At 49.9% G+C, this 10712-nt stretch overlaps 1 protein-coding gene across 2 annotated transcripts in view; it reads left to right on the top strand.

The window, feature by feature from the left end:
• The first annotated feature begins 622 nt into the window (after positions 1 to 622).
• frmd4a (FERM domain containing 4A) overlaps positions 623 to 10712 on the top strand; it is a 197877-nt gene continuing 187787 nt past the window's right edge. The window contains exons 1-3 of one of the 2 annotated variants that reach the window (XM_055653484.1): positions 623 to 955; positions 3177 to 3254; positions 3747 to 3866. In XM_055653484.1, the coding sequence (XP_055509459.1) occupies positions 3822 to 3866 (45 nt within the window). In that variant the 5' untranslated portion in view covers positions 623 to 955; positions 3177 to 3254; positions 3747 to 3821. Of the gene's footprint in view, positions 956 to 3176; positions 3255 to 3746; positions 3867 to 10712 lie in introns of those variants that run through there. The other variant, XM_055653487.1, reaches the window with a different exon arrangement.

The following is a 10712-nucleotide window of genomic DNA, read 5'->3' as shown; positions in this document are numbered from 1 at the left end:
AGTTGAGGCACAGTTCATTGGCTATATTTAAGAGGGAGGTAGATGTGGCCCTTGTAGCTAAAGGGATCAGGGGGTATGGAGAGAAGGCAGGTACGGGATACTGAGTTGGATGATCAGCCATGATCATATTGAATGGCGAATGGTGCAGGCTCGAAGGGCCGAATGGCCTCTACTCCTGCACCTATTGTCTATGTTTCGATTTTTCCAGCATCTGCAGTTCTTTCTTCAACATTCTATCTGTCTTGCCCCCTCCCCTGACTCTCAGTCTGAAGAAGGGTCTCGACCCAAAACCTCGCCCATTCCTTCTCTGCAGAGATGCTGCCTGTCCCGCTGAGTTACTCCAGCATTTTTGTGTCACCTTTGAACTTAATTCAGACTTTGTCAGTGGAACTGATGCACTACAGTGCTGAGAACTCTGTATCTTCCCCTTTGCTCCACCTATTGTACTTGAGTTTGACCTTATAATATTACAGCATGCAATGCAATGCAATGCTTTTCACCAGAGCTCAATGCAGGTGACAATAATACCAAAGCTACAGCTGAAAGCAGTAATTGAATTGGGGAGGAGGACTCTTTTTTTAAAAATATATATTTTTAAAAGGCAACATTTAAATGCAGCACGTGATGCTATTGCCATGTTGAAGGGTGGCATCGGACTGATGTGCAATTTGCATTCGGTGGCGAGGGCAGCATAGAATCGAGCTGCGAAGTCGGATTTTGCATTGCTTGAGCCGGCGGTGCAAGGGGGGGGAGAGAAGCGATTAGAGTCGGTGCAGGGTCGGCGCGCCCGGGCCCGGGCTGCGGGTTGATGGACAGTTGCGCGGACCCTGGATCCGGGCTGCAGCGGCAATGAAGCAGCGCCGCCGCCGCCGCCGCTTGCAGCAAACCCGAGGCACCATTGCAACCGAGCAGAATGCATGTCCAAATCTGACCACCCCACGCCCTCAAATGCAAGGTAGGCTATCATGTGCAAACGTTTGCACCGACCGCCGGAATGGCGAATCGCTCGCTTTGCAGCAGATTTGGGGATGGGGGAGGAATGCAAAAAAAGCTTGCTGCAACGCGAGATTCTCTTGCAAAGCCTGCCTGGGGGTTTTGTTGCATGCCCGCCCACCCTCCCTCGAAGCCGACCTGTTGCTAAATCTTCTTGCTTTAGTTTCTGCTGCAATGCAGTGTTTTTAAGTGGGGGCGGCCTGATCAATGAGACGTGCAGAGCATGCCTGAGATGCACCAGTGCTGTTTTGCAAAAGGCAGCGGTGCAGTTCTTGCAGCAAGGGTGCATGGAGGGACTGGGGTGGGAGTGGCCTCAGTTTCTGCACATTGGGGGTACCTGCCCCGCTGCATTACCCAGTGCATGCTCTTGCACCAATGCATTCCCCCCCCCCCCAATGCATGCACACCCCCCCCCCCCCCCCCCCCCCCCCCCCCCAATGCATGCACTTGAGCACCTGTGCATGGTGGCATTGCTGACAATGAATAGCATTAGTGGCTGCAGGAGTTGAATGGGTAATGTAGGAGAGGAGGGATCTATATGCTTTGACTAATTCAATGCCTATTCATAACCCAATCAAATAAGCCGAGGTTTCTGCTTTAGACTGTTTGATCTTTGCTCTTGTGGTTTAACCTAATTTAGTATTTGGTTCTGATGCTGAGATTTATTAAGCAAACACCATTTAGTGTAGATATACTGTGCGGGAACAGGGTCTCATTTTCCCGATGTTGGGGGAGTCCAGAACCAGGGGCCACACACAGTTTAAGAATAAGGGGTAAAGCCATTTAGAACGGAGACGAGGAAACACTTTTTCTCACAGAGAGTTGTGAGTCTGTGGAATTCTCTGCCTCAGAGGGCGGTGGAGGCCGGTTTCTCTGGATACTTTCAAGAGAGAGCTAGATAGGGCTCTTAAAGATAGCGGAGTCAGGGGATATGGGGAGAAGGCAGGAACGGGGTACTGATTGGGGATGATCAGCCATGATCCCATTGAATGGCGGTGCTGGCTCGAAGGGCCGAATGGCCTCCTCCTAGAAACATAGAAACATAGAAATTAGGTGCAGGAGTAGGCCATTCGGCCCTTCGAGCCTGCACCGCCATTCAACATGATCATGGCTGATCATCCAACTCGGTATCCTGTACCTGCCTTCTCTCCATACCCTCTGATCCCCTTGGCCACAAGGGCCACATCTAACTCCCTCTTAAATATAGCTGCACCTATTGTCTATGTTTCTATGTAACTGCAGTAACTTTCTCTGGAAAATATTTGCTTTGGGAGAAAATGCTGATTCGGTGTCCTGATGGAAATCGATTGTGATTTTGACCTTGGTAAAAATTCCCTTCTATGAAGTATCAGTTCTGATTTACTACAATGCCTGGGCAGCAGGGTGGTGCAGCGGGTGGAGCTGCTGCCTCACAGCGCCAGAGACCCGGGTTCCATCAGAGGGAGGTGGATCTGTGGAATTCATTGCCGCAGATGGCGGTGGAGGCCAAGTCAGTGGGTATTTTCAAGGCGGGGATAGATAGATGCTTGACTAGAAACATAGACAATAGGTGCAGGAGTAGGCCATAAGGCCCTTCGAGCCAGCACCGCCATTCAATGTGATCATGGCTGATAATCCCCAATCAGTACCCCGTTCCTGCCTTCTCCCCATATCCCCTGACTCCGCTATCTTCAAGAGCCCTATCTAGCTCTCTCTTGAAGGTATCTAGAGAACCGGCCTCCACCGCCCTCTGAGGCAGAGAATTCCACAGACTCACCACTCTCTGTGAGAAAAAGTGTTTCCTCGTCTCCGTTCTAAATGGCTGACCCCTGATTCTTAAACTGTGTGGCCCCTGGTTCTGGACTCCCCCAACATCGGGAACATGTTTCCTGCCTCTAGCGTGTCCAAACCCTGAACAAGTGCTTGAGTAACTCAGCGGGTCAGGCAGCATCTATGGAGCTAAGGAAATAGGCAACGTTTCGGGCCGAAACCCAGAAGGGTTTCGGCCCTGAAACGTTGCCTATTTCCTTCACTCCATAGATGCTGCTGCACCATAACTCAGCGGGTCAGGCAGCATCTGTGGAGAACATGGATAGTAGTTTATTGTCACGTGTACCGAGGTACAGTGAGAGGCTTTTGTTGCGTGCTAACCAGTCAGCGGGAGACAACACATGCTGATTTAGTGGCTCTCTGCTTGGTTCCAGGGCTGGCCTCGTGTGTGAGGAGATCTGACTAAAGATGGCAGCAAATAGCCCAGAGAGTGGCTGCAAACACTCATAAACGTGAGTACCAAACGCCTGTCTGTCTGTCTCCCTCTCTCTCTCTCCTCTCTCCTTCCCCCTCCCTCACTCTCCCTCACTCTCCCTCCCTCCCTCCCTCTCTGCAAACACTATCTCAAAATGAGTAATTTTATTTTCTCTCCCCCCCCCCCTCTCCCTCCCCCCCCCTCTCCCCCTCTTCCCATCCTCCCCTCTCCCCCCCCTCTCCCCCTCTCCCCCTCCCCCCTCTCCCCTCTCCCCCCCCTCCCCCTCCCCCTCTCCCCTCTCCCCCCCTCACTCCCTCACTCCCTCACTCCCTCTCTCTCTCTCTCTCTCCCTCTCTCTCTCTCTCAAACTCACCCCTCTCTCTCCGTATCTCTCTCTCTCTCTCTCTCTCTCACTTTCTCCCTCACTCCCTCTCTCTCTCCCACTCTCTCCCTCCCCCCCTCCCCCCCTCCCCCTCTCTCTCCCCGTCAGTATATAAGCCATGTTCTGCTTGTCCCCACCTTGCTGCAGGTATCCAGGTGTGTGGCAGGTGATTGCGGTGAGGAGCTCAGCTCCAGGGGCGGCAAGGTGCTTGACCAGACAACGATGGCTGTACAACTCATGGCTGAGCCTCCCTTCAGCTTGCTCACGGTAAGAGAGGCTCCTCACTCCACACAGCGAACTCTTCACCATGCCCTGCAGGAGATGGAGGCTTTTATTTTAATGTTTAACCCATCAAAATGCAGAAACGCCCCCTTTTATACCTGAGTGTCCCACCCCGGTCATTCCTTCTTCTCCCCGCTCCCGTCCGGCAGAAGGTACAGAAGCTTGACAGCGCGCATCACCAGACTCAGGAACAGCTTCTTCCCCTCTGTGATCAGGTTTCTGAACGGCCCTAGTGTGTGTAGGATAGTGTTAGTGTGCGGGGATCGCTGGTCGGCACGGACTGGGTGGGCCGAAGGGCCTGTTTCCGCGCTGTATTTCTAAACTAGACTCACATCTGCCCTAGGCCACAGCCACTCGATACAGTGAGGTTCAGGATCCGTGCGTTTTGCCGTTATGTTCGTGAATCACGGCTGCTCATTCAAATTCAAAAGACACAGAGTGCTGGAGTAACTCAGCGGGTCAGGCAGCATCTGTGGGGAACATGGATAGGTGACGTTTCACAGAGTGCTGGAGTAACTCAGCGGGTCAGGCAGCATCTGTGGGGAACATGGATAGGTGACGTTTCACAGAGTGCTGGAGTAACTCAGCGGGTCAGGCAGCATCTATGGAGCTAAGGAAATAGGCAACGTTTCGGGCCGAAACCCGGAAGGGTTTCGGCCTGAAACGTTGCCTATTTCCATAAGGATTTCGGCCCCGAAACGTTGCCTATTTCCTTCGCTCCATAGATGCTGCTGCACCATAACTCAGCGGGTCAGGCAGCATCTGTGGAGAACATGGATAGGTGAAGTTTCACAGAGTGCTGGAGTAACTCAGCGGGTCAGGCAGCATCTGTGGAGAACATGGATAGGTGACGTTTCACAGAGTGCTGGAGTAACTCAGCGGGTTAGGCAGCATCTGTGGAGAACATGGACAAGTTACTCTTCAGGTTGGGACATTTCCTCAGATTGTCAGAAGGGGCCTCACACAAAACCTTCAGGCTTTAGAGATACAGCGCAGAAACAGGCCCTTCAGTCTTCCGAGCCCCTACAAACATTAACCTACAAACCTGCACGTCTTTGGAGTGTGTGTGGAAACCGGAGCACCCGGAGAAAACCCACGCAGGTCACGGGGAGAACGTGCAAACTCCGTACAGACAGCGCCCGTAGTCGGGATGGAAGCCGGGTCTACCTGCTGCACCACCGTGACGCTCGCTTGTGTCTATTTTTCCCTTGAAGAGGAAGCTGTAGGTTATTTAAAAAATTGAAAAATAAAATCAATAAAAAAAAATTTACATTTAAAAATTAAATTTTTTAAATTAAATTTTTTTAAAAAAAAAATTTAAATTAAAATATAGTTAGCTTCAATCAGCTCCTCGATTTAACTTCTCTCGGTGTGAGCAAGTGTTTGGAACCAGAAGCACGTGAATGATATCACAACTGGATTGAAGAGGTTCCTGAAACACTGAGCCACTGTAGATGGAGCTGAGCTCAAAATGTTTCCACAGAAGGTTTCATTCTCCATTGTCCCGACTAAAACAGGCTTTTCAAACGCAAGCACTGGCCTGACGTATTGTTTATCTCAAGTGGCCGAGTTATATTGTTGGTTACAACATGTCATCACAGTTTTAACATCGAATTCCCCAACATTGAGGATGTTGCCAGGACTAGAGGGTGTGAGCTACAGGGAGAGGTTGAGTAGGCTGGGTCTCTATTCCATGGAGCGCAGGAGGATGAGGGGTGATCTTATAGAGGTGTATAAAATCATGAGAGGAATAGATCGGGTAGATGCACAGAGTCTCTTGCCCAGAGTAGGGGAATCGAGGACCAGAGGACATGGGTTCAAGGTGAAGGGGAAAAGATTTAATAGGTAACTTTTTCACACAGAGGGTGGTGGGTGTATGGAACGAGCTGCCGGAGGAGGTAGTTGAGGCTGGGACTATCCCAACGTTTAAGAAACAGTTAGACAGGTGCGTGGATAGGACAGGTTTGGAGGGATATGGACCAAACGTTGGCAGGTGGGACTAATGTAGATGGGGCATGTTGGCCGGGGTAGGCAAGTTGGGCCGAAGGGTTTGTTTCCACGCTGTATCACTCTGTGACTTTAGAAAACCGCAAATGCAGGTCTACAAAAAAAGAAGCAGAGTGCTGGAGTAACTCAGCGGGTCAGGCAGCTTCACTGGAGATCCTTCAATGCAGATGCTGCCTGACCCGCTGAGTTACTCCAGCACTCTGTGAAACGTCACCTATCCATGTTCTCCACAGATGCTGCCTGACCCGCTGAGTTATGGTGCAGCGAAGCCTGACCCGCTGAGTTATGGTGCAGCAGCATCTATGGAGCGAAGAAAATAGGCAACGTTTCGGGGCCGAAATCCTTCTGGAAATAGGCAACGTTTTGGGCCGAAACTAAAACGTTGCCTATTTCCTTAGCTCCATAGATGCTGCTGCATCCGCTGAGTTACTCCAGCACTCTGTGAAACGCCACCTATCCATGTTCTCCACAGATGCTGCCTGACCCGCTGAGTTACTCCAGCACTCTGTGTCTTTTGAATTTGAATGACCAGCCGTGATTCACGAACATAACGGCAAAACGCACGGATCCTGAACCTCACTGTATCGAGTGGCTGTGGCCTAGGGCAGATGTGAGTCTAGTTTAGAAATACAGCGCGGAAACAGGCCCTTTGGCCCACCCAGTCCGTGCCGACCAGCGATCCCCGCACACTAACACTATCCTACACACACTAGGACCGTTCAGAAGCCTGATCACAGAGGGGAAGAAGCTGTTCCTGAGTCTGGTGGTGCGCGCTGTCAAGCTTCTGTACCTTCTGCCGGACGGGAGCGGGGAGAAGAAGGAATGACCGGGGTGGGACAGGGACAAGTGTTTGATGACTGTTCATGTACTACATGTGCTGTAGTTTGTTGTTGCCATTGCTGAAGATCCTCCAGCCTTGTGCATGATGAAGATCGGCTTTCCATTCCATCTCTCCTGATTTTAAAGTATATTTAGAGCTTTTTTGTCCTTTAAAGTTCACAACCTCAAGCCCTCAACAGAAGACATGTTGGGAGTAATGTCCAGTGATATCGTAGAGCGTTTATGTGCAGTGATGAGTGTTTAATTGTCATATGTACTGTTAATGGCACCATTAAATTCTTGCTTGTAACTGGCCCACACGGATAAATATACGATGATCAGTAATGCAATCTATTAATAATCAGTAACCATGTTACTGCAAAACCGGTCAGTATTGCAGCCACAGACACGGTCCGTATACGATCACAGTCGCTGAGGTCAGTGTTGTGCAGAGTTCACCAGCCTGATGGTTGTTGGGAAGAAGCTGTTCTTGAACCTGGAGGTCACGGTTTTCAGGCTCCTGTACCTTCTTCCCCATGATAGCAGCGAGATGAGAGCGTGGCCAGGGTAGTGTGGGTCTCTGATGATGCTGGCTGCCTTTATGAGGCAGTGACTCCTGTAGATCCCTTCGATGGTGGGGAGGTCAGTACTGTGAAACATAGAACAGTCCAGCACAGGAACAGGCCCTTCGGCCCACAATGTCCATGCTGGACACGACGCCAAGTTAAACTAATCCCCTCTACCTGCACGTGATCTGTATCCCTCCACTCCCTGCATGTCCACGTCCCTGTCTAAAAGCCTCTTAAACACCACGATCGTATCTGCCTCCACCCCCACCCCTGGCAGCGCGTTCCAGGCACCCACCACCCTCTGTGTAAAAAAACCTGCCCCACACATCTCCTTTAAACTTTGCTCCTCTCACCTTAAAGCTGCGCCCTCTAGTCTTATAGTGATACAATGTGGAAACAGGCCCTTCGGCCCAACTTGCCCACACTGTCCCATCTACACTAGTCCCCCCTGCCTGCGTTTGGCCCATATCCCTGCAAACCTGTCCTATCCATGTACCTGTCTAACTGCTTCTTAAACAATGGGATAGTCCCAGCCTTAACTACTTCCTCCAGCAGCTCGTTCCATACACCCACCACCCTCTGTGTGGAAATGTTACCCCTCAGATTCCTAGGGGTATTGCGTACAGTTTTTGGTCTCCAAATCTGAGGAAGGACATTATTGCCATAGAGGGAGTGCAGAGAAGGTTCACCAGACTGATTCCTGGGATGTCAGGACTGTCTTATGAAGAAAGACTGGATAGACCTGGTTTATACTCTCTAGAATTTAGGAGATTGAGAGGGGATCTTATAGAAACTTACAAAATTCTTAAGGGGTTGGACAGGCTAGATGTAGGAAGATTGTTCCCGATGTTGGGGAAGTCCAGGACAAGGGGTCACAGCTTAAGGATAAGGGGGAAATCCTTTAAAACCGAGATGAGAAGAACTTTTTTCAGACAGAGAGTGGTGAATCTCTGGAACTCTCTGCCACAGAGGGTAGTCGAGGCCAGTTCATTGGCTATATTTAAGAGGGAGTTAGATGTGGCCCTTGTGGCTAAGGGGATCAGGGGGTATAGAGAGAAGGCAGGTACGGGATACTGAGTTGGATGATCAGCCATGATCATATTGAATGGCGGTGCAGGCTTGAAGGGCCGAATGGCCTCTACTCCTGCACCTAATTTCTATGTTTCTATGTTTCTATTAAATCTTTCCCCCCTTCACCTTGAACCTATGTCCTCTGGTTCTTGATTCCTCTACTCTGGATTTATTCCAGAACCAGGGGTCACACTTTAAGAATAAGGGGTCGGCCATTTAGGACTGAGATGGGGAAAAAAGTTTTCACCCAGAGAGTTGTGAATCTGTGGGATTCTCTGCCAGAGAAGGCAGTGGAGGCCGATTCACTGGATGTTATCAAGAGAGAGTTAGATTTAGCTCTTAGGGCTAACGGAATCAATGGATATGGGGAGAAGGCAGGAACGGGGTACTGATTGTGGATGATCAGCCAATAACGTACAAAATTCTTAAGGGGTTGGACAGGCTAGATGCAGGGAGATTGCTCCCGATGTTGGGGAAGTCCAGGACAAGGGGTCACAGTTTAAGGATAAGGGGGAAGTATTTTAGGACCGAGATGAGAAAAAACTTTTTTCACACAGAGAGTGGTGAATCTGTGGAATTCTCTGCCACAGAAGGTAGTTGAGGCCACAGTTCATTGGCTATATTTAAGAGGGAGTTAGATGTGGCCCTTGTGGCTAAAGGGATCAGGGGGTATGGAGAGAAGGCAGGTACGGGATACTGAGTTGGATGATCAGCCATGATCATATTGAATGGCGGTGCAGGCTCGAAGGGCCGAATGGCCTCCTCCTGCACCTGTTGTCTATGTTTGTATGTTGAACTATTCCTGTGGTGATTGTGTAAGATCTGTCGGGATTGTGGTTTTGAGCAGAACTGCGAATTCTTTGCCGTTTGCCATTTGCTGTGAATCTCCACCCGTGGATATCGGACAGCAAGTCAGTAAACCTGTGCTGCCAGACCAGCTTTTAGAAACATAGAAACATAGAAATTAGGTGCAGGAGTAGGCCATTCGGCCCTTCGAGCCTGCACCGCCATTCAATATGATCATGGCTGATCATCCAACTCCGTATCCCGTACCTGCCTTCTCTCCATACCCCCTGATCCCCTTAGCCACAAGGGCCACATCTAACTCCCTCTTAAATATAGCCAATGAACTGGCCTCAACTACTCTCTGTGGCAGAGAGTTCCAGAGATTCACCACTCTCTGCGTGAAAAAAGTTCTTCTCATCTCGGTTTTAAAGGATTTCCCCTTTATCCTTAAGCTGTGACCCCTTGTCCTGGACTTCCCTAACATCGGGAACAATCTTCCTGCATCTAGCCAGTCCAACCCCTTAAGAATTTTGTAAGTTTCTATAAGATCCCCTCTCAATCTTCTAAATTCTAGAGAGTATAAACCAAGTCTATCCAGTCTTTCTTCATAAGACAGTCCTGACATTCCAGGAATCAGTCTGGTGAACCTTCTCTGCACTCCCTCTATGGCAATAATGTCCTTCCTCAGATTTGGAGACCAAAACTGTACGCAATACTCCAGGTGTGGTCTCACCAAGACCCTGTACAACTGCAGTAGACCTCTCTGCTCCTATACTCAAATCCTTTTGCAATGAAAGCTAACATACCATTCGCTTTCTTTACTGCCTGCTGCACCTGCATGCCTACCTTCAATGACTGGTGTACCATGACACCCAGGTCTCGCTGCATCTCCCATTTCCCAATCGGCCACCGTTTAGATAATAGTCTGCTTTCCCGTTTTTGCCACCAAAATGGATAACCTCACATTTATCCACATTATACTTCATCTGCCAAACATTTGCCCACTCACCCAGCCTATCCAAGTCACCTTGCAGTCTGCTAGCATGCTCCTCACAGCTCACACTGCCCCCCAGCTTAGTGTCATCCGCAAACCTGGAGATATTGCCTTCAATTCCCTCATCCAGATCATTAATATATATTGTTAATAGCTGGGGTCCCAGTACTGAGCCTTGCGGTACCCCACTAGTCACTGCCTGCCATTGTGAAAAGGACCCGTTTACTCCTACTCTTTGCTTCCTGTTTGCCAGCCAGTTCTCTATCCACATTTTAACAGAAGGCATGTATGATCATGTTTGACGGCAGCTTGCTGCGAGGGCACTTGGTGATTAATTTGAGGAGATGCAGGGGTCAGGTTTGTTTTGTCGTTTGCAGTTGGGAGCTGGAGTGGAGAGGGTGCAAGGGGTGAGTATTGATCAGTGCGTTCAATAAATGTGGGCGTTCACACGCTAGGCTCGATGTGTAGTGTGCGCCACTGATCCACTCCCAGATCGCTGACTTAATGAACATAATCCTGGTCACCGTCTTGTGGGAAAGATCATGTTGTCAAGCTGGAAAACGGACGCAGAGAAGGGTAGAGCTG

The sequence above is a fragment of the Leucoraja erinacea genome, chromosome 22, assembly GCF_028641065.1.
Source record: "Leucoraja erinacea ecotype New England chromosome 22, Leri_hhj_1, whole genome shotgun sequence".
Taxonomy (NCBI): Eukaryota; Metazoa; Chordata; class Chondrichthyes; order Rajiformes; family Rajidae; genus Leucoraja; species Leucoraja erinaceus.
Note: the sequence above shows the minus strand (reverse complement) of the source record. Positions and strands in the feature narration are given on the sequence as shown.